At 45.8% G+C, this 24,237-nt stretch overlaps 1 protein-coding gene across 1 annotated transcript in view; it reads right to left on the bottom strand.

Annotated features, from left to right (window-relative positions):
• The window catches only part of LOC147730244 (multidrug and toxin extrusion protein 2-like), a 1,772,530-nt gene that overhangs the window by 626,022 nt on the left and 1,122,271 nt on the right, over window positions 1-24,237 (bottom strand). The window contains exons 12-14 of the mRNA XM_086958534.1: window positions 20,113-20,188; window positions 2,857-2,926; window positions 827-959 (exon numbers count right to left, since the gene is read on the bottom strand). Coding sequence (XP_086814660.1) covers window positions 827-959; window positions 2,857-2,926; window positions 20,113-20,188 — 279 coding nt within the window. The remainder of the gene's footprint in view (window positions 1-826; window positions 960-2,856; window positions 2,927-20,112; window positions 20,189-24,237) is intronic.

Below are 24,237 nucleotides of genomic sequence, written 5' to 3'. Positions count from 1 at the left end.
TTTAGTTTGTTTTTTCCTGATCTCAGAAGCATTCCTGACATCCTAAGAGAGCCAAACTAGAGTTATACTTTCAAGCTTTTGCACTTAGCTGTAATTGTTGTGGCGGGCTACCGTGGAGGGTGTCATGCAATCAAAGGCACCAATGGGAAAGCTGAAATGACTAATAGGATGATTGTTGCATCATGGTCACAAAAGCTTATATAGGTGTAGTCCCTGCAGCTTGGTAGAGCAGCGAGAAACCCTCAGATGGAGCCAGTTAATACCTCTTTCCCTTGCTTTTTTCATATCACATAATACAAAAGCTAAGTATACTCCCTCATCTTTTTGCTCCAGGAGTGAGCAAAGGCACCGGGAAACAAAGCGATGTATCCATATTAACCCTGGTTGCCAGGACTAAGCGCATGCTTCCATGCTCCACAATCAACAGCATAATCATACCATGACACCTTCTTCAATCTAGGTCTTGCCTTTTTAGATCATTTTAAGTACATTAGAAAAGGGTTAGGAAGCAGATAAAAAAAATCCGAGCATGAGACACAAGTCATAATGTGTCATTGGAGAAGATGTGTGACAGTTCAGAAAAGAAGGAGGTGTGGCAGAAGCAGCTGAAACAGAAAACATTTCTTATGAGAGAAAAGTAGATTTTCAGCATCAGAAAACATTGAAAGGGACAAACGATCAACCATGTGGATGGCTCTGTCACTGTTAGAAAGTCTCATGTACGCATAACATTCTCCACAAATCAGGCCTTCACATTTATTTGAAAATGTAGTTAAATATACTATTTATAGGGGACACCAAATTATATTTCCCACAAGGGTCATACCTAGCACTCCAAATTTGGCAACAAACATGAGTATCAATTCTAATGGCAATCCAATCACGTAGTAACCAATGCAGTACACTACTGCTCCAATCTTTTGCTTCCCCATTCCTTTAAGAATTCCATTTGATGTGCACTGTGAAGAAAAACAATGTTGGTGATTTATAACAGCCACTGTTTTGAAATGATAATAAAGGACACAGGTAATTAGAAAAAGCCAAACCAACTACAACTATTAGAAGATGATCTGATACTTCAATTCCAAATTATGAATGGTTATCCAGTGGCAAAGGGATTATTTCACAGCAATTCACCATTCAGGCTAACACCTCGGGGCATATTATCAAGGAGGTTTATCTCCGCTTTTTTGGCTTTAAAAGCCAAGAAAGCGGAGATAAAATGATCTCCCTATTACCTAGCTGTCGCTAACACCAGTTAGCGACAGCTAGTAGGAGATAGCGACCATCTTGGGCCCCTCTTTGCATGTCAGTGATATTTATCACTAATGACATGCAAAGTGGGCGTGCCAAGATGTCGCTAACATCGCTATCTCCTATTACCAACTTTTGGAGATATTCGCGCTAAGCGCGATTATCTCCAAAAGCTAACACCTGCCCCTGAGCAGTTCTTAGCCATGTTATCCAATGGGAGGTGGATAACATGGCTAAGAGCATTAGGTCGGTAATGCATGAATATCGCTGAGTTTTCAGCGATATTCATGCATTTCGGCTGATTTTTATCGCTTAGGAGATAAACCTTGATAATAGCAAGGTTCGTAAGCGATAAAAATCGCCGCAGCTCGGCGGTAAAATTATTGCCGCTAAGCCAACATAGCGATAATTTCTTATACGATTGCTATGCAAAATCTTGTAGCATAACTATTTTTTAAGGAAGATAAATATTATTTACAATTGTGGGGAACAGCAATAAGCTCAAATGTAGCTCAGATTACGCTATAATTTTTATGTACATTTCAAGAGCAAACATACACTACGTAAAAGCAATTTAAAAAAACCATAATGAGGTGCAAATCTGTATTGATGTATTTGGTATCTAGTGGAGATTTAAACAAGTTTTTGGAGAGCTAAATGAACCTGTGATCACTGGAGTTTCTAAAAAAGATTATTTATATGTAAAGATAACAATGGATAAATCATGACTTGCCACTTATGTTTATGCCAAAAAAATAGAAAGGAACACATATTTACTTCACCAACATTAACATCCTAAAGGACGACTATATGGTTTACTTTTCTAGGAAATTCAGAGATATAAATAAATCAATGGGAAATCATTTTGAAATTGAACAGCAGAAACTGATAGAATATGTTTATAATTGTTAAATGAAGAAATCGTCAAAGTCAAATTCAAGACATGAGTACAATTGATAAAACGGAAAGCAAATGACAGCTAGGAGAAACTAAAATAAATTAGCGAATCATTCAATTTGCAGTAAAATTTTGGAATGTTGAAAGCAGATTGCCCCAGAATGAAAACGATTATTAATAGAAATGTTATACATATATAGTGGGAATATTACAATATACAGTTAAAGTAAGTTTGTATATGATAGTTCAAGGAACATTCTACACAATTATTCAAGTTTTCATTCTGACTTTCTTGTGAACAAAATCTTGGATCCCATATATAGGGGAAAATCACAAAATATGACATTTTCAGTTTTGACGGATGGCAGAAGGACAGTGCACTGGAGAACACTACTAAAAACACAATAAACAAGCAGTCAGGCATCCCAATGCTAATTCACAATGCTGTTCCCTAAAACAGTACAAAGTTACCTGTTGAGAGTGGCTATTTCTCAGCAATTAACTTAAGCAATAGTCCAGGGGATATTGATGTTACTTGTAACACTCATCAATCATCATACGAACTCTGCAGATTTGCATAGTTGCATTCTCTTGCTGTATGACAGAGTACCATGCAAACAGTGAATCTGTGGAATGACCCACACTATGTCCTATGCCAAACCCTTACAAACCAGAATAACCTACCTAAATGTTGAGCATACTTACAGCAATAGACTCAAATGTGTGGTAGAGTGTATATACCAGTAGTGTGTGAGCAGTCAATGAAATTATCTCTCTGTTGAAGGAAGACAAACAGCAGTCACAAAGGTGGTAAATTAGCAATATATTTTATCTTCTTGATGAGGAGGATATTTAGTCTTTGCACATTTCTTTATGTTCTATTTTTCTCAGCATATGTATAGCTAAGGCAGCACCTGTGCATTTGGAGAGAAATCTGTATAGCAAGATTCTCCACAAATACTTTGTAATCATTAATCTCTGATCTCCAGGTCCGAAGTGGTTGGGGAGCCTCATTAGATTGTACTACAAAGCCTTTTGTTTGACCACAACTACTGATAGGGTCTCTTGTTAAAACCAAGCCACGTATGCTGGGTGGGCAGTATCAAAATACAAGAGTTGAGTAATAGAATTTGAACAAATTATTAAATGTTTAAATGTAATTAGAACATTGGAATGTTGGGAGCTCCATTGAAAACAATGGAGTGCTCTGGGCATATAATGGCTGGTATAAGCCTGGAGCTCCAACATTCCAATGTTTCTTTGTTCACAGCTCTGGCTGTGAACAAAGGCTTCAGGGAGCCTGAGGGGATTCCAATTCCCTCACGCTTCCAAAAGGCTTTGTTTTTTTTGTTAGAACATTCTGTCCTCTAGTGGCAGAATGTTCTAATAGCCTTATAGCCCTTCGTAGATGGGCTATACCGATATTAAAGTCCCTCTCCCTTGTTAAAGGCCCTCGCCTTCGGCTCGGGCCTTCAACGCTGGAGAGGGCCTTTAATAGCCGGTATAGCCCTCTACGGCGGGCTGTAAGGCTATATTAAAACACTCCTAACCCTCTAACATCATAAACCATTGACACTCATTGACCATGTCTGAATTAGCTCAATTTGCCTCACATCAGGCAGCATTAATGCCCCTGGAATAATAACAGTGATCATGAGGAAGTGATCACTGCGCTTGTCACATCCCAGTTGAAGACTGTATATTTGGGAGTAAATTCAATTGATGGCATCACCATTCTACTTCACAATCTGTATCATTGCTGAACACCCACCTCGTGAACATGTGCAAAACAATATACTCCCTCTATAACCAACTGTGATTTGTTGGATCTGAGGATGAGGTGCACAGTCTCACTAAATTGATAAGATGCATATGTAGTTTCTGTTACTCTCTTTGCCTAGATCGATACAAATGCAATGGATTCTAAAAGAGTACTAGAGTTACAAAAAACATAAAATGTGTATCCTCTATATTCAGCATCAGTTTGTTTTGGCTTCCACATTCAGCCCAATCATCTTGCCATTTTGTAAATGAATATGAACCATTTCTATGCAGTTACCAAGAGGACATGGTCTATTTAGGCATACCACTTTGAACTTTGAATGCATGGACCTTGGTAATGCCAACTTTCTACTGCCATGTTTACATAACCACTTTATATATTTCCCTTCTAGGTAAGTCTTAACACTATTTATTTCCTGGCCACTGAAACTATGTTTTCCAGCAGTATTTTTCTTCCAAACATCAGAATTGGGAAAGATGGTACAATATGTAAAACCAGGTGTTGGGCTTGGCCCTTCTGGCAGGTTCACCCCTGAACTTTTTGCCTTGTAAGGTTACCTCATTACAGTGATTTCTGGTCTTTGCGCACTTTAGCACTGTGGCGCAGTGTAAAGTGCGTGCGCTCTCTGAGTGCGTGTGTGAGAATGACCTAACCTCCCATAGGAATGCATGGGGAATATGTGTGTCCATAGTACTCGTGTGATTAAATTGTGCCCGATGATGTGTGCAGCATAAATGTGTCTAGTGTGGAAGTGCTACTTCTAGAAATTGGCATGTCTGTGTAATTTATGTGAATTGGCTGTCTGGCTTGTGATTGGCTGGAGCTGGCTGGTGAGCCTGGCTCCATGAGTCAGAATGGGTCTGCCCCGGTGGTGAGTGCAGAGATCTGCATGTTAATGTGAGGGAGGGGTGCACCTTGGACCTGAATAGGGCTGGGCTTTCCCCACACAATGCTGGCTCCACCCCCTGTGGTGCGACTGATGTCCCTAGCCTGACTAGTAAATGGTGAGAGGGGCTGAGTATAACAGAGTGCTCCAAAACCAGCTGCGACTGGTTTTCCCTCCACCCTGCAGACACAGACAAAGGGATTTAGTGTATAAAAAGAGGCTGTGACCTCTTGTAAAATATTCTTGTTTCCTGACTAGAATCTACCAGGGGCATGCTGCTGCTGGGGCCCAGGGGAAGGCTTGCCTCCCTGGGCCCTGCCCAGCGCCTGGATTGCTGTTGGACTTTGTGCTGGGACCCCTCTGCCTTGCCTGGGGAACTGGAGGACTTCCCTGTGCTGAGGAGCTGGTTGCTCCATGTCTTTATGCCCAGGACTTCTTGAGAGCCCCCCTTTTCTCCTGTTGCTGTGGTGAACTGGGGTTTCTATGCCCCCCATGCGCCTGGGAGCGCTGTGCTCCTTTTCCTGGCGGCCCCCTTTGCGAGGGAATCCCCTGGGGAGGGATTCCCCCGTGACTCCTGCCCCACTTATTTAATTATTTTTATTGCGGGTGCCACCCCGCTCCTTGCATTCTTTATTGTTCGGGTGCCCACCCTGACTATGGCCGCTACTTGATTTATTTTTTTATGATCGCGGGTGCCGACTCCATTTCTACGTTATTTTCTTCACCGAGGGTGCCCACCCCTCATTTTATGCCCGAGTCTCACCGCTGCAGCCCGGAAGAAGATGTCCGGACGTCCGCCTGGTTGTGGGCGGGGCCGACGATGCGAGCAAGAGCCTCACGTACTCCACTTCCGCTCCTCCCCGGCCAGGGAGAAGCCTCACAGACCCCCGCGGGCTCCATTCCAAAAGTCCCGGTCCCGAGGCAGGGGACCGGGTGAAGACTGGCGCCTACGCGGGCGGGGCACCCATGACTGAGGGAGAGCCCCGCAGCCGCCATAGACGTCCTGCCGGAGGAGACTGGCAGCCTCAAGAGCCGGTGAGTGATATCGGCCGAAGGGTGTGTGGAGGCAGAGTCAGAGCAGCCCCTTCTGGCAGCGGTCCGCTCCAACATTGTTGAGCCTCTCAGTAGCCCCGTGGGGTCCACAGCTCATCAGGGCAAGTTCCATTTAGCCCCCCCCTCTAATTCTGCAGGCACGATGGAAGTGCCATTTTCCAGAGCGGCCCGATGGTATCGGGCTGCTCCAGCCTTTGGGGCAAGTTTCCCTTACAGAGCCCCATGGCTCCGGAGCCCCAGTAGTTTTGAGAGCCAGATGGCTCATAGGGCGCACAGGTTTATTTACTAGAGCCTGAGGGCTCCAACGAACCCCCCATTAATTCCAGAGCATTGAGGGGTCCAACATTTGACCAGGGTTATTTAATGGACCAGAGGGGCCCGTGTTCCCTCCAACACTTTGCCCATTATTTTAAAGAGCCCCGTGTGGCTCTAACATTGGCATATTAGTTCCTATGGGCCATTGAGGGTCCCTGTCGCAGTTTGCTTCACAGCTGCCCGGCAAGTAGTGGGCAGCTGCACCGTTTAGTTCTTTCCTTCCAAGGGACATGTACTTTGGACTCAGGAGTGAGTCTCACTCCTTCATCCCTACTTTGGCCTTCCCCAGCTGCGCAGCACTTAGTGCCAGCTGCAGCATTTAGGCCCTTTGCTATTGTCCTCCGCTGCCCAGCAAGTAGTGGGCAGCTGCTACGTTTAGGTGTTGGCGCAGTGGCGCAACCTGGACCCTAATGTGATTTATACGCTAATGTGATTTATGTGCTAACTGTGATTTACGCGCTAATATGATTCATGTGCTATTGCTTTTTGGGTGTTAGGAAATGTATTGTGTGTAGTATGTTTTGCGCACCCTGTGTTCTGTCACCTCTGAATGTGTTTTTATACATCATGTGTGAAGTTTCTTACCTACACCGCTGAATGTGTTTTTATGCATCATGTGTCTTCCCTACACCGCTGAATGTGTTTTTATGCATTATGTGTTTTCCCTACACCACTGAATGTGTTTTTATGCAGCATGTGTCTTCCCTACACCGCTGAATGTGTTTGTATGCGTCATGTGTCTTCCCTACACCGCTGACTTTGTCTTCATGCATCATGTGTTTTGCCTACACTGCTGAATGTGTTTTTATGCGTCATGTGTCTTACCTACACCGCTGAATGTGTTCTTATGCATCATGTGTTTTACCTACACCGCTGAATGTGTTTTTATGCGTCATGTGTCTTACCTACACCACTGAATGTGTTTTTATGCGTCATATGTCTTACCTACACCGCTGAATGTGTTCTTATGCATCATGTTTTTTACCTACACTGCTGAATGTGTTCTTATGCATCATGTGTTTTACCTACACCACTGAATGTGTTTTTATGCGTCATGTGTCTTACCTACACGGCTGAAGGTGTTTTCATGCATCCTGTGTGAAGCTTTTGGGCCTAAAACTATCTCCAAGGGCTTGATACTGAGCTCGCCCCCAACCAGAGTCCCAGGACCAGTGGACTCTATTGTGCCTTCCCTGCCAAATTGCTGGGACTTGTCTGATCCCCTTGGGCGCTGGAGCCCCGCCTGAAGTGTGCCTCCCTCACCCCCTTTTGCCGCCTGTGCCTGGCTGCCTTCCTGCATCGAGCCACGCCGCTCTCCTCTGAGCCGCGTCTGCTTCGCTGGGCCACCCGCACCCTGCCCCCCTCCTACTGCGAGCCGCACACTTTGGTCACCCCGGCCACTGAAAATAGCTTGGAACCTTTGGGAGGCAAGAAACGCCCACACGCTTGTAGCTTGCTGGCCACCTCCCGCCCACTCCGGCCTACTGAGGTGGAGAAGTGTGGCTCAATTATTAGAGCGGCAGACCCTGATGCAGAGGTCTAGCCTGGGACCAGGGTTCAATTCCCCGCTTCGGCGGGTCTTGGGCTCAAAAATTCCATGGACCTGATAATTCTCGCCTCGGTGCCTATTCCAATCATGGAGTCCCACTCTGCAACTCTGGGCAATAGCTTGCTTAATCTCCACAATGGCCCCCACAACGCTAGGATGCCTGGCCACCACCTTGGGGGTGCCCAGGAGAGGATGCCTCACAGGGAAAGCCAGGATGGGTTCCACAGCGGTATTCGTACAAGCGTCTTGAGACCCTTGTGTGTGAGTAGTGCGCTATACAAGTATCAATTTACAATTTTTACTGAGGAGATCACCCGCATTGTCACGCGTAACCCAAACGGAACGTACGGTCCGTACCCGCCGCCAGTTATTATATGTTCTATGTTCTAAGCGCTATTCCCACAAGTATTCTATTTCAACAAAGGGCTATTCCTACAAAGTGCTATTTCTAACGACTGCTAGTTCTACCAAGTACTTATTCCTGACAGTGGTCTAGGTGGCCCTGTGCTGTCTACATAATCCCTCGTAAATTCTGCCCCTGCCTATGGCACATTGTAAAGTGTGTATTGTAGGAAGGTGGATATCTGACTATGGTTACCCCCAAACTTTTTGCCTGGTGTTTAGCTGGTTTTTGACTTAGTTGGCCTGGGATCCTGCTATTCAGGGCCCCAGGCCGATTGCTCTCTCCTTAAAATGGACTCCATGTACCTTAGGTGCATAAAACAATTGGAATTGGTTCACCTTATAGGCCCCTGTAACAGTGTACCATAGGTACCCAGGGCATAGGTGTAGCCAAGGCCTACCAGGGGCTGCAGCATGTATTGTGCCACCCCTGGCCTGGCCTCCATATTTGACACAACTGGCTGATCACTCAGCTGGGGTAAGTTGGTGTAATCACCTCTTGCTTAGTATCCCTATATCTAACCCTAAACTGGACACATATGTTCCCATCAGCCACTCCTATGGAAGGCCTCATCAATCCTGGAGGCAGAGTGCTTGGAAATATGTGAGAGGGTGCTCTAGCGTGAGCTGAGCCTGTCTGCAGCTGTCGGGAACCACTCCCTAAGCTGTTCTGGGATATTGCCATACCATATACTCTTAAGTGCATTATAATCCTCGCGGTTATATGCTATCTTTGGTTTGGCTTTATCAAAACATGTCGAGTAAGGTGTCATACGAATTGGAATACTATCCCCTCGACAGTTCTGTCGACGGGGATAGCATTCCATCCTTCTAGAGGGACACGACATGTGTGTAGCCTTAACCCCGGTTAAAGTTAACCAGAGCCTCAGCATCACAAAATGGATGCTGCCACCACAGACACATGTCTGACCTCCTGCTGCTGGGAGTCCTTCCAGCGAGGAGGGCCTGGACAAAGGGTTTCCTGCCTGGGGAGGTGCGAGCACCACCCCAGACAGGGTTTTGTGTATTGGGTAGCACAGGGCTGAATAGATTAAGACATGCCTGAGACGTCCCTGTGCATAAGCCAGCCCAAACCGGTTCTGGGGCTTTCCAGCCCCAGTCCTGGCGAGGAGCTGGACAAAGGAGAGGGGGTGTAACCACTCCCCTTCCTGGTTCCTCCCAGAGGAGGGACCTAGTAGGTGATCCACCCCTCAGATTGGGAATAAGAGTGGGAGCAGTGCCATTGCACAGCAAATCATCCTGAATCAACTTTACACGAAGAAGAAGACTGGACTTCGACATTCTGCTGCACAGAAGACTGAAGAGAATCTCCCTTGTGGCCTAGGAGTGGCCACCCTGTGAACACAGGTACCAACCAGCAACTCGACGTCTGCTTTGCCGCCGCCTCCTGCCGGAGCCCGAGCCCAGAGCCCGACAAGAACCAGACTCCCAGACCTCTCAGAGCCCGATCCACAGTCCCTGCAAAGAAGGGACCCGTGGAGGCACCGAGTGACGTGGGACCGGACCTCTTGGAAGACACTCGAAAAGCTGACTGCGCAGCTTCTGAGGCATCCTCGACGTTGTGCTTTGGGGACTGAGAACCCCCACCACCGAGCAGCCCTTGCACCGAAGATCAGCCCCCCAGCATCTCCACGATCTGCGTGGGGCCCTTTTGCATTGTGCCACTCGATGCGCCATCCCGGCCACTTGCCATGTGGTCAGCGGCCATCTTGGCGACGAAACCGACGATTTACACAGCAGGTCTGGTTGCTCCACACCTACCCAAGCTCCTGTAAAAAGGAGCACCCGCTCTGACCTTGCTGGTCTGAGTGTTAAGCATCTTTCAACTTCTGCCTGGCTTGCCTTTGCCAAGGCCTGTTTGCTCCGATCAAGTTGCCGACACCGCCAACAGCGAGAAGCCTGCGTGGGACAGCTCGTGACCGACTCCTGGACGTCCTCAACCCCGGGTATCCACGTGGCTGCAGAAAGAAGCTACCCGACAACGCCTGTTTGCCCCCGACATCGCCTGGTTCCAATCTGGTTCCACGGTAGTCACTGGCTAGTGACTTTGAACACTGTCCCCTCTGCTTTCAGGTCTTCACATCTTCAGATCCACCCTTGGATCCACCGGAACTCTTCACATCGAGCCGCCTGCAGCATCTTCAGCTCCAAGCACTATCGACCAGCGTGACGAAACCCGACACTACTTCGACCCTGTGCACCCGCTTCCCGTGGGTGAGGTAACTCAGCTCCGCCGGTGCTCCTGCACTGGTACACATCTCAAGGGCCTGTGTCTTAAGTTTTAGCTCCGTAGGTCACTCGGAAGGTTCCTAACTTTCTAACTTTGTACTTTTTACGCACCATAGACTTTGCATTGGAAAGTGCGTGCACTTTGAACACTGCACCCGAGTCCCGCGGGCCTTTCCCGACCTAGTCACTGCTAGTCTCGAATAGCTCCAGCGATTCCCAAGGCCCTAGGCCTGTCCCCTTTCCTATTGGTATCTCTTATACCACTTTCTTAGTATATGGTTTAGGTGGCCCCTAGGGCTCATCCATATTGTGCAACTTTTGTGTATTTTAAACTGTCTTGTGATTTAACGCTTGTGCTTCTGTGCTCATAAAGAGTCCAGGGGATTTTATAGTTAATAAATCAATATATATTTTCAATATATATCTGTGTGGTGTCCCTTTCATTTGGTATTCAAGGGGGTTGTGCATGGTATAACAGCTGGCTTCACATGCCTTTCAGAGTTTAGCCTAAGACTGCTTTGTCCACGTTACCACTAGGATAACTGGTCTACAAGGTTGAATTACAACCATCATCATAAGGGTTGCTTGGCATGGTACAAAGTGATCACTAAGAATTAGTGAGCATTATATACCAGGCCAACTTCTCACATTGGTGGCAGCGGATTGGGATCTGAGCTTGCTGTTGATTTACCATTACAATCTTTGAGATTATCATTTGAAAGATCATACAGGTACCTGCTAGGTACATATAAAACAAGACTAGTATACTTAAGTTCTACTGAACTTAGTTGTTGTAGAGCAAAGGGAGTAGCACACCCTAGCTACAACTACTAGATAGGTTTAGTAGGTAAACACCAGTGTAGGTAGATTGCAACACATCCACCCACACTAGAGCAATGTCTGGAGCAGAGGGTTCCACTGGGAACATCCCTGTTGAGAGTGACCCTCCAAGGGCACCATCCAAATTTGCTATTTTTTCCTTTAAGGAATTAAGACAGCTTTGTGTCTTAAGGGGTCTGAAGACAGGGCCTTCCCCTACTACAGACCACCTAAGAGAGCTCTTAGACCAGTCTGAGACTCTAAAGCCCTCTAAGGCAAACCCCACAGGGAATGCTGAAGGAGGCCATCCTTCAGAGGATGACACTGTAGACACCCCTGGTCCTATCATCCTGGTAGATGAGGAAGCCTCCACCACTGGAGCTCCTCAGGTAGATGAGGAGGAAGAGGAAGAGGAAGAAGAGGAGGAGGTGGAAAGCAGTGAGTCAGATGATGACATAAATAGTCAGGTGCTGGTCAGTAGACTGAACCAGGCTAACTTAAGCTTACTTGGGAATGAATCAGGTAACAACCCATTCAGACCCCCAGGTGGACTTAACCAGAAGCCTAGGAGGAGAAGGACTCACTCAGGTGACTCTGACAACTCCAATGCTTCTAGAGGTTCTCATGGTCACTCCAGAAGGGTGATGACTTGCCCTCAGAGAAGGGAACATGAGACCAAATTGAGAGAATCTCAAATTAGAGAGGCTGAATTGAGAGTCCAGAGACAAGAGTTAGAAATTGCCCTGGCCCAAGAGAAACTTGCTAGAGCAAGACAGCCTAGAGAGAGTGGATTAGGATCCACTGGTGGCAGCAATATCCAGAAGGATAAAGACAGGTCCTTTGATACAAGAAACCTGAGTAAGATTGTGCCCCCTACAAAGCTGGGGATGACATCCACAAATGGATGACTGCACTTGAGAGAGCCTGCAGAGTACAGCAGATCCCTCAGGAGCAGTGGGCAGCAATCTTGTGGCTCTCCTTTGAAGGTAGAGGCTGAGACAGACTCCTCACAGTTAGTGATGAGGATTCTAGAAACTACATGGTCCTGAAGAGTGCTCTGATTGATGGGTTGGGCTTAACCACTGAACAGTACAGGTTAATGTTCAGAGATACCCAGAAGACACAGACTCAGGACTGGTCTGAATTTGTTGAATGTGCCACTAAGGCTCTGGAGGGCTGGTTGCTGGGAAGTAAGGTTACTGACTATACCGGATTGTATAATTTAATTATGAGAGAGCAAATCTTAAGTAATTGTCAAAATCAGCTTCTACATCAGCACCTGGTTGACTCTGATCTGACCTCCCCACAAAAATTGGGTAGGAGGGCAGACAAATGGGTCAGAACCAGGATCAGGCCTAAGAACCAGGGTGGTGACCAAAAGAAAGAGACTACCAAGCCTCAAGAGAAGGGTGGGGATAAAAGTAAGGAAAAGACTTCCCCAGGGCCCCAAAACTCCAAGAATGGGGGTGGGTCCCAAGACACTTCTACAACCCAGAAAAAGCCTTATTGTCATACCTGTAAACAGGTGGGGCATTACAAAACAGATAGCTGTTGTCCCAAGAATGGCAATAAAGAGAATATACCTCCAGGTAAGGCTCCAACACCTCCTGTCACTGTTAGCAGTGGTCCCCCAGGTGGTGGGAGCACCCCCAAGAATTTGGGTGGGTTTACTTTTGGAGGACAGGTGGACTCTGGCCTATCCTGGTCCCCTAACTCAGATACTCTTGTCTATGAGACTGGCATGGGGTTTGCCAATTTCACTGCTTGCCCAAACACTTTGAGCAAGTATAGACAGGAGCCCCTCATCAATGGCTTGAAAGTTGAGGCCTTCAGAGACACAGGGGCTAGCATCACCATGGTGGCTGAATGTCTAGTCCCCTCAAGGCAACTTTTACCTGATGCCAAATATCAGGTGACAAACATTGATGGCATAGAAACCAATCACCCCATGGCAGTAGTCAATCTTAGCTGGGGAGGTGTCACTGGCCCAAAGAGAGTGGCAGTGTCAGCAAACTTGCCTGTAGATTGCCTACTGGGTAATGATTTGGAAATCTCAGCCTGGGCTGAGGTTGAACAGCAAACCCATTCTAGAATGGTAAATCTCCATGGAAAGGTTAGTGGGACTGTAATGGCTACAGCCCCAATTCAAGATGTCCTTCCTGAAAAGGTTGGGAGGGCTGAGCAAACCTCAGCCCCATCTTTAGATAACTTCCCTCCTGGAAAGAGTAGCAGGGCTGTACTAGTAACAGCCCATACCCACACTGAGTCTCCTCCTGAAAAGGTTGGTGGGGCTGTGATGGCCACAGCCGAAAACTCAAACTGATACATGGGTAGTGAAGCCTGAAATGATGGATCACTCCACCCAAACAGAGAGCATTGAGGAGGAAGAGAAATCTCCCTCCCACCAGACTTTAGGAAAGGATCAGCCTCCTCAGGGAACTGATCTTACCCCTGATGAAGGAACTGTCCCAGAGGTTGTTAGGCCTGGCCTAACAGAGCCTCTGATGGCAGTGGACCCTTCTCAGGTGGGACCCAGTCTGGAGCAGGTAACCTGCCCCTCTCTACCTTGCCTTACTCAGCCCAGGGCTGCAGAGGACAAGAAGGACAGTGAGACCCAAAGGCCCCCCTGTCAAATAAAGCACCCCCATCAACAGATTAGGGGCACCGAAACTAGTAGCCCTAGTGAGGTGCAAACTTTAAAAACTCCTGAGGGATCCCCCTTAAAAGTAGTTAGGGACCTCCCCCAGATGGATATTGTTGGGCACAGCCAAACCTGGGACCCTAAGGGCCCAAACCTGAACTGTCCCTCCAGTAAGCCAAACAGAGGGACTCAGCCTCCAGCTTTAGGTAGCCAGAGGTTGACCCTGAGAGCACAGTGCAACTCAGTCAAAGAAAGAAAGGCACACATGGTGGAGAGTGATTGGAGGAAGCTGAGCCCTACAGAGGAGACTCACTTCAGTACTCCATCTCAACACCAGCCTTTGACTTTGCAAAGACACACCACAGGTAGAGATTCCATATGGTGGAGACCCTCAGATACCCTTAGGGTGAGGGATTGCTTAGTGGACCATGAGACAGGGGGTTACCAAGCCAGAGCTGGTACTTCCTTATATGGCCACTTAGGCAATATAGGCTTACCTGGTCAAGGATAGCCTTATCTCCTTTCGTTTGGGGGGGGGGTTATGTAGGAAGGTGGATATCTGACTATGGTTACCCCCAAACTTTTTGCCTGGTGTTTAGCTGGTTTTTGACTTAGTTGGCCTGGGATCCTGCTATTCAGGGCCCCAGGCCGATTGCTCTCTCCTTAAAATGGACTCCATGTACCTTAGGTGCATAAAACAATTGGAATTGGTTCACCTTATAGGCCCCTGTAACAGTGTACCATAGGTACCCAGGGCATAGGTGTAGCCAAGGCCTACCAGGGGCTGCAGCATGTATTGTGCCACCCCTAGCCTGGCCTCCATATTTGACACAACTGGCTGATCACTCAGCTGGGGTAAGTTGGTGTAATCACCTCTTGCTTAGATATAGTATCCCTATATCTAACCCTAAACTGGACACATATGTTCCTATCAGCCACTCCTATGGAAGGCCTCATCAATCCTGGAGGCAGAGTGCTTGGAAATATGTGAGAGGGTGCTCTAGCGTGAGCTGAGCCTGTCTGCAGCTGTCGGGAACCACTCCCTAAGCTGTTCTGGGATATTGCCATACCATATACTCTTAAGTGCATTATAATCCTCGCGGTTATATGCTATCTTTGGTTTGGCTTTATCAAAACATGTCGAGTAAGGTGTCATACGAATTGGAATACTATCCCCTCGACAGTTCTGTCGACGGGGATAGCATTCCACCCTTCTAGAGGGACACGACATGTGTGTAGCCTTAACCCCGGTTAAAGTTAACCAGAGCCTCAGCATCACAAAATGGATGCTGCCACCACAGACACATGTCTGACCTCCTGCTGCTGGGAGTCCTTCCAGCGAGGAGGGCCTGGACAAAGGGTTTCCTGCCTGGGGAGGTGCGAGCACCACCCCAGACAGGGTTTTGTGTATTGGGTAGGACAGGGCTGAATAGATTGAGACATGCCTGGGGCACACAAGGTGTCCCTGTGCATAAGCCAGCCCAAACCGGTTCTGGGGCTTTCCAGCCCCAGTCCTGGCGAGGAGCTGGACAAAGGAGAGGGGGTGTAACCACTCCCCTTCCTGGTTCCTCCTAGAGGAGGGACCTAGTAGGTGATCCACCCCTCAGATTGGGAATAAGAGTGGTAGCAGTGCCATTGCACAGCAGATCATCCTGAATCAACTTTACACGAAGAAGAAGACTGGACTTCGACATTCTGCTGCACAGAAGACTGAAGAGAATCTCCCTTGTGGCCTAGGAGTGGCCACCCTGTGAACACAGGTACCAACCAGCAACTCGACGTCTGCTTTGCCGCCGCCTCCCGCCGGAGCCCGAGCCCAGAGCCCGACAAGAACCAGACTCCCAGACCTCTCAGAGCCCGATCCACAGTCCCTGCAAAGAAGGGACCCGTGGAGGCACCGAGTGACGTGGGACCGGACCTCTTGGAAGACACTTGAAAAGCTGACTGCGCAGCTTCTGAGGCATCCTCGACGTTGTGCTTTGGGGACTGAGAACCCCCACCACCGAGCAGCCCTTGCACCGAAGATCAGCCCTCCAGCATCTCCACGATCTGCGTGGGGCCCTTTTGCATTGTGCCACTCGACGCGCCATCCCGGCCACTTGCCACGTGGTCAGCGGCCATCTTGGCAACGAAACCGACGATTTACACAGCAGGTCTGGTTGCTCCAGACCTACCCAAGCTCCTGTAAAAAGGAGCACCCGCTCTGACCTTGCTGGTCCGAGTGTTAAGCATCTTTCAACTTCTGCCTGGCTTGCCTTTGCCAAGGCCTGTTTGCTCAGATCAAGTTGCCGACACCGCCAACAGCGAGAAGCCTGCGTGGGACAGCTCGTGACCGACTCCTGGACGTCCTCGACCCCGGGTATCCACGTGGCTGCAGAAATAAGCTACCCGACAACGCCTGTTTGCCCCCGACATCGCCTGGTTCCAATCTGGTTCCACGGTAGTCACTGGCTAGTGACTTTGAACACTGTCCCCTCTGCTTTCAGGTCTTCACATCTTCAGATCCACCCTTGGATCCACCGGAACTCTTCACATCGAGCCGCCTGCAGCATCTTCAGCTCCAAGCACTATCGACCGGAGTGACGAAACCCGACACTACTTCGACCCTGTGCACCCGCTTCCTGTGGGTGAGGTAACTCAGCTCCGCCGGTGCTCCTGCACTGGTACACATCTCAAGGGCCTGTGTCTTAAGTTTCAGCTCCGTAGGTCACTCGGAAGGTTCCTAACTTTCTAACTTTGTACTTTTTACGCACCATAGACTTTGCATTGGAAAGTGCGTGCACTTTGAACACTGCACCCGAGTCCCGCGGGCCTTTCCCGACCTAGTCACTGCTAGTCTCGAATAGCTCCAGCAATTCCCAAGGCCCTAGGCCTGTCCCCTTTCCTATTGGTATCTCTTATACCACTTTCTTAGTATATGGTTTAGGTGGCCCCTAGGGCTCATCCATATTGTGCAACTTTTGTGTATTTTAAACTGTCTTGTGATTTAACCCTTGTGCTTCTGTGCTCATAAAGAGTCCAGGGGATTTTATAGTTAATAAATCAATATATATTTTCAATATATATCTGTGTGGTGTCCCTTTCATTTGGTATTCAAGGGGGTTGTGCATGGTATAACAGCTGGTTTCACATGCCTTTCAGAGTTTAGCCTAAGACTGCTTTGTCCACGTTACCACTAGGATAACTGGTCTACAAGGTTGAATTACAACCATCATCATAAGGGTTGCTTGGCATGGTACAAAGTGATCACTAAGAATTAGTGAGCATTATATACCAGGCCAATTTCTCACATGTATTTATTATCTAATGTGTTTGGTATAATACAAAGGCTATTTTTGATATAACCTTGTGTGGAGTTCTTTTTGTGGGGGGCCTGGGATGTTGTTGCTGGTGGGTGCGTGCGCAAATACTTTACACATCGCCTCTGAGATAAGCCTGACTGCTCGTGCCAAGCTACCAAGAGGGTGAGCAGGGGTTATCTTGGTGGGTGACTTCCTTGCCCTGGCGTAGAAGGGTGGTTTCTGCCTGGCTTTGGCGCAAGCCTTAGCCAACCAGAAATTCCCATTTCTAACACCAGGTGTGCTGCCACCAACCTTATAATGCTTTGAGGATTTTAATTCACTGTTATTTGAATGTGCGGAAGGGCTTCCTACACAGTTTAGTGACAGGTGCCCTCACATTAAGCTGGTGGATGCCCAGTGTCAACAAATTCAAAAATCTCCTGCCTCAATTAGATGTGGTGGCATCATCTGAGTCCTACACAGTAGTCATAGCTGAGTATGCCAATTGAAAACCTTTAGCCAGAACTCATCCACTACAGGCATTTCCATCTTGTTCACAGATGATTTCTAAACCATGGTGGTTGCAAGCATGAAAAGGTTACGACGGACCAGACATGCAGGATAAACCATCTCTGCATGTGGGAAGCATTACTGAAAGGGGAATAGATGTCATAGTTTAGTTTCTGTGTTTGCCAAGAAAAGAGGTGGAGGTGGTGTCACAACAATTGTTTTTTATTGACTGTTCACCTATTCTTAGAATCTGCATCAGTTTGAATAAATCAATTTTTAATTTGCATTGTATTGATTATGGCTTTATTTTGGTTCTTGGACTAAGCATGGGCGAATTTTGCGAATCTGGCGTTCGCGAATTTGTGTATTTGCGAACTCGCAATCCGCAAAATCCGCGAATTCTCGCGAATTTGCGGATTTTTTTGTTTTTATAGTGTTCGCAAGGGTTTCTGCCAGTTCGCGAGGATTTTGTACCAGTTCGCGATTGCGAACTTACTTGTCGGCTCGCAACGGTCACAACTATGTTGTTTCTACGTCTGGTTCTTCATCACAGGTTCCCAGAACCCTCTGTTTCAACACTGCCACCCTCTGTTTCACCCATGCCACCCTCTGGTACATCAATGCCACCCTCTGGTTCATCATCATCAATGTAGATTATGGGGGGAAAAAGCAAGCACACCTGCCCTGCTTCAACTGACATGAATTAATTTGGGGTTGATTTATTAATGCGTCACTGTTTTAAAATTCCAGTCTGGCACCTGCTTCCTTATCTGTAATTTGCTTTCTGTTGCAGTGCAATTTTTTTTCCCAGGACCTTTGTGGCCTACTTGTAGCTATTCCATGATCCGGCTGTGAGGGTCAGAGCAGGGTCATACAATTGTTGCAACTAGCAACTGAACTCTGGAGGGGCCCCAGTCAGGAAGCACCCTCTGATTCATCATCATCACTGTAGATTATGGGGGGGGAAAGCAAGCACACCTGCCCTGCTTCAACTGACATGAATTAATTTGGGGTTGATTTATTAATGTGTCACTGTTTTAAAATTCCAGTCTGGCACCTGCTTCCTTATCTGTAATTTGCTTTCTGTTGCAGTGCAATTTTTTTCCAGGACCTTTGTGGCCTACTTGTAGCTATTCTATGATCTGGCTGTGAGGGTGAGAGCAGGGTCATACAATTGTTGCAACTAGCAACTGAACTCTGGAGGGGGCCCAGTCAGGAAGCACTACAGGGAATGGTTACTAATGATGAATTTGAACTTTTGCACCTGCTGCTGAGTTCTTTCAGTTTAGCAAAACTCATTTTTCTGCAGAACAGCAAATGTAATGCCCCAAACAAACTTACTTGTGAAAGTTTATTTCTAATCCAAAAGTGATCCAAAGAAAGTCAAAAGGCCTCAAATCCAAAAAAGGGCAGGCAAATGTCAACCTGAGGAGTTATTCTGATAAAAATCATCATTTTCAGAAGGTCTATGCTGCTTGCTAGTGGATTTCTTGTGCAGAATTGCAAATTTTGTAATTTCGCGAGTGCGAGATTGTTGCTGCCCGCCGCACCTACATGTTCACAATTGCGAACTTACACTGCACGCCGCAAAATTGTATCACCACGAAAAAAAAATCCGCTGCGTGCGAATTTGCGGATTTTTGGTAAATTCGTGAGCATTCCCGGATCGCAAATTTACCGAAAATCCGAAAAATCCGTGAGCGTTACGGATTTTCCGCCCATGCTTATCTTGGACCCACGCTGAGTCAATGGTCCTTATTCACAAGAAATACCCAAAAAGAACATGCAGAGATATACACCTCTGCCCAAGCATACTTTTCCATTGTTTGGCAGTTCACTAAAGTATGCATGGAAACATGCATAAGGTTCAAGTTTGAGGTGCACATCTAGGAATGTAATTTTGCTTTTTTTATAGTTTGCACCTTGTAATATGCTCCTCACCAAATGCGGGCGTAGATCCATTCCCCTTCCCTACCTGGAAGAGGAATTACTCCAGCCCTCTGCTTACCTGAGACCAAATTTACCATTAAGAATAGACCCAAATGTAAAATATTGTTAAATATGCCATTCAGTGAAACATACATTCAAGACCGGATTCTATACCTCCGTATTTTTCCACAGTAAAAAATGTTTTCCAGTAGAATATCCTGTCTGGAGATTTCTACCATCAGTATATTCATTGGAGCATGCATAGTGGATCCTGAATATGCTGTTCTTGCATGATATGCATAGATTAAAATGGCCTGCTCTCCATAATACATGAAATCTTTAAAATGTGAACAGTCTAACAAATCATAACCTCAGTACACAATACACAATCATACCAATTTTCTGTGATTTTTATCTACTATTAATGAAACAATAATATATAAACATCATTAAAAAATGTGCAATCCAATTTTAAACAAATGTAGCACAAATAATCTTTAAGCTCTGCACAGCACATTTTTTGATTAAACTGTGAATACTCACTCATCAGAAGTGAAGAGTCTCGCAATCACTGTCCTTGACCCTCCTATAACAGTGATATCAAGGGCTATCAAAACACCTGAAAAATATTGCACAATCCACAAAACATTTACTGAGAAACTCAGAAAATGACAAAGAGGAATACATTGTATTACGTAGTGGCATTTAGGGGCACGTGCATCAATATTGCTTTTTGCGTTTCCTTAATTGCGAAAAAAAAGGAATCGCAATTAAGTAATTGCAAACTGCAATGCATCAAGAAATTGCGAAAAAAATAGTGATTTCTTAAAATTCCTTAATTGCGATTCCCAAATGAGAATCACAATTAAGGAATACCTCCCCATCCATTCCTATGGGCCTGAAGGCCCATAGGAATGAATGTGAAGACATTCTTAATTTGCTATTCTCCATTAGAGAATCGCAAATTGAGAATGTAATTTCAAGGGTGCAGGGGTGTCCAAAGGATACCCTGTTGCACCCCTGAAATCTGCCTATAAGTACATCTTGGACACACACATGCCCCAAGGGCATGTGTGTGTGTAGAATGGAACTTTGAAAAATGCACTTTAGTGCATTTTTTAAAGTTTTCGCAAATTACCATGAAGGTCAACTTCATGGTAATTTGCTCCCCTTATTTGCGAATTAGCACATTTTTTAAGTTTGTTGCATTGCAATTAAGGAATCTCAATTTCAGATTCCTGAAATGCAATCACAATTTAAGAAATCACAAGTTTGCGATTTCTTAAATTGCGAAAAAGGACAAAAATGGTGATGCATCCCAAAAATTGAAATTGCATTCGCAAACGGCCGAATTTTGCGATTCGCACCATTTGCGAATGCAATTTACAATGATGCATGTGCCCCTTAGTCTTTTACATAATTTATACACACAAACTAAATTCTGTTGGAATTGTACACTATTGATATAATATTCATCCATTCAATGTTTTTTCAATGCAAATGACGAGTAGTGATGGTGGTTTGATGATTGTTTCATTACAGTAAGGATCTTGCTTTTTCAGTTATTTTTCCTACACAGTAAAAATGGTTTCACAGGAACATAAGATGGGGAAAAGACATTAGGACCCCTTCATTGATTGTTTCTTTCAACAACATTCCACAAAATCCAAGTAAAGTAAATGAGCTGCATTATTAGAGGAGTGAGGAATCTTTGCTTCAAGGGGATGGCAAGCAATATCTTGGCTAGATATACCTCAAATAAAGATGAAGTAAATCTACAAGTTCCATACTTAAGAAACCTATTAAATCAGTTTGCGGTTATCTGTGTGTGACTCAGAAAGTTTGTTTTCAATTGACTCCAGCTGGGACAATAGTTTGCGGCCCTGCACCGCAGGCAGTCTTTCCGCAGACTATAAATGCTATTATGGGCAAAGCGACAACAAAGAGAGACAATATTGCTGTAAGATCCTGGATATTGATAAGAAAGCAGCAGAGGCAGGGTTGAGTTGAGTAGGAGCTCAGGTTTATTGGAGTAAAAGGAGACACATCCAGATCTCATCCAAGCTCAAAGTAATAACCACCTCAGCTTGAAAGCATACATTCTAGTAACTGTGGTAACCACATGGAATACATGATGTCATACAGTGTAGATCAGAAAGTGAAGGATGCTACAATTGCATTTTGGATGCCTCTTAAAATTAATCAATTGGAAGCAGTCTAGCTTCACACAAAACCCTAGGATAAACACAGAATGCTGATGATGCATGTTATCACTTAGTATGGTACCACATTTAGAAAAGAATACTACATTTGTTACAATATTTGTGATTATTTACACTACTACTCCTGGCACACCGTTGGTAGTGATGTTACTAGGGGATTAAAACAGATACATAATAAGCATAGAGCTGCACCTGCATTTGATTTAGGTATGAAATTCATAGGGAATTTTGAAACACTTTCCTAAATAGTTTTCAGCAGCATTGAAGGAGAGGTACAGTGTTGGTAGTGCACCATTATTAGAATGTTGATCCAGTTCAAAATCAGAAACTGGAGATGCCTAATAGTACATCAGAAGTGTACTCTACTGTAGGCTGGGATTAGGTTCTCAAGCCACTTAACCAAAACTCAAAACAAAATGTGGGATTACAGGTGCCATAAACAAAAAGCTGTATGAGCATAAGGTTAAACAGAAAACCACAGCTCTATCTTTGCCACAGTAGGAGTCCAGAAAGATAACATGGAATTATTGAGAAATTTAAATTCTGCGACTCTGACGGTGGAATCAAAAATTACTGGCCCGTGGAAATGCTATATCAGTAAAAAAAAGTCTCTTAGATTCTTATTGCCGATGGGCTATTGCCGAGTGTCAAGCACAAGCGTTCAATTTCACACTCTGCGCAATATTTGGCCCGACGGTAGATGACCCAGAAATGCTCAACCACATTAACACGCAACTAGCTAACTGGCCCCTTCCTATCATCATGTGTGGGGATTTTATTATAAGTGGGTTAAATGGGCTATGGAGAGGGGACCCAGTCAAGTTTGTAGGTCGAAAGAAGAAAAGCCACAGGGCTTAAGTCGAAATGATGAATGAAAGCGGGCTTATAGATGCTTGGGAGCAACAAAATACCCTGGGGGTTGGCAGTACATACTAATCTGCACCGCATAGGGCCATAGCACGGCTAGATTATTTTCTGATCTCCCCATCTCTTCTCTCTATTTGTAAAGTCAGTAGGCTTACACGCATGGTATCGGACCATAATCCCCTAGTGCGAGAGGTTCTAAACATGAACAAAAATCACAGGCAACGAACTGGTAGTTCGAACGGGCTTTGTTGCAGGATGCAAATTATATTGCGCATATGGAGAAATGGCTCAAAGATTTTCTCGAAATTAATAGGGGGAGTGCCCAGTTTGGGATAGTGTGGGATGCCCTGAAGGCCGGTATCAGGGGAGAAACCATGAGTTACTCCATGAGACGGAATAAGCTGGAAAAATCCGAGATGGAGATAAGACAAAGGCTAATTATTGATCTGGAGGAAGAATTGGTCTGGGCAATAGGCTTCAACCTCAATATTGATGAGATAGCTCAGAAACGTGCATTAGCAAAGGCTGCAGTCAGGGATATTATTGCTGCTCAAGCAGGAGGTAAATTATTGGCCTGGAAAAAGGTTCACCATGAATTTAGCGAACAAGTGGGTCGTTTTCTAGCTGTAATGAGCCGACAGGCAGCAACTAGAGAGGATAATTCTGAGATTATTTCAGAAGCTGGGGTGGTTGCTACCACTCCAAAGGATATCTGGAGGATATTCCAAGATTTTTCTAAAAATATATATATAGCGAGGATATAGTGGTGAACAGTCAAGAGATAGAGGACTATCTAGAACCGGCCCTAATCGAGAGATTCTCTGTGGAGGATGCCACAGCTATGAAGATTATTTTTTATGTTTAAGAGATCCAAGGTGCAATTAATGATTTACCTGCCAGTAAGGCAGCTGGGTCAGACCTTATTCCTTTAGAAATTTATTTAAAAATTCTTCCCGTATTTGAGGGAAGATCTGTGCTATGTAATGCGTCAAGCCCAGAAAGGACAAATTCCCCCACAGTCAAGGAGAGAAGCCACTATGGTTATTTTTTTAAAAAAAAGACAAACCACCCACAGATCAAGGTTCGTACAGGCCTATTAGCCTTATGAACAGTGACACGAAGATTTATTCTAAGATCCTAGCTAATCGCCTCAGTTGCAAAATAGGGAAGATGATTTTGCCCAGACAACATGGGTTCATCCCAGGGAGGGGTACGGCAGACCATATTAGAAGAGTGTGTACTTTGTTTGATGGCACCGCAGCATCACAGGACCTATGGCTCTTATATTGCCCGACACGGAGAAAGCGTAGGGTCTTGTGGGGCTTTCTCTGGTCTGTATTGGAGAATTTAAATATTGGCAATGGGTGTATAAGAGCAATACAGGCATTGTATAGGAACCCAAAGATTCGACTTCGAGCTATGGGAGAACAGAGGGACTCAATTAATATCAGGTGAGGAACCAGACAAGGGTGTCCCTGTTCTCCGCTTCTCTTTGCTTTTTATATTGAACCTTTTATTAGGAGAATTGAGTTGAACAGTTGAATCTGGCAATTACCTTGGCAAATCCTTCCTGTGCCTT

Source organism: Lissotriton vulgaris, chromosome 2_1, assembly GCF_964263255.1.
Source record: "Lissotriton vulgaris chromosome 2_1, aLisVul1.2, whole genome shotgun sequence".
Taxonomy (NCBI): Eukaryota; Metazoa; Chordata; class Amphibia; order Caudata; family Salamandridae; genus Lissotriton; species Lissotriton vulgaris.
The sequence above is the reverse complement of the archived record's forward strand: the minus strand, read 5'-3'. Positions and strand labels throughout refer to the sequence as shown.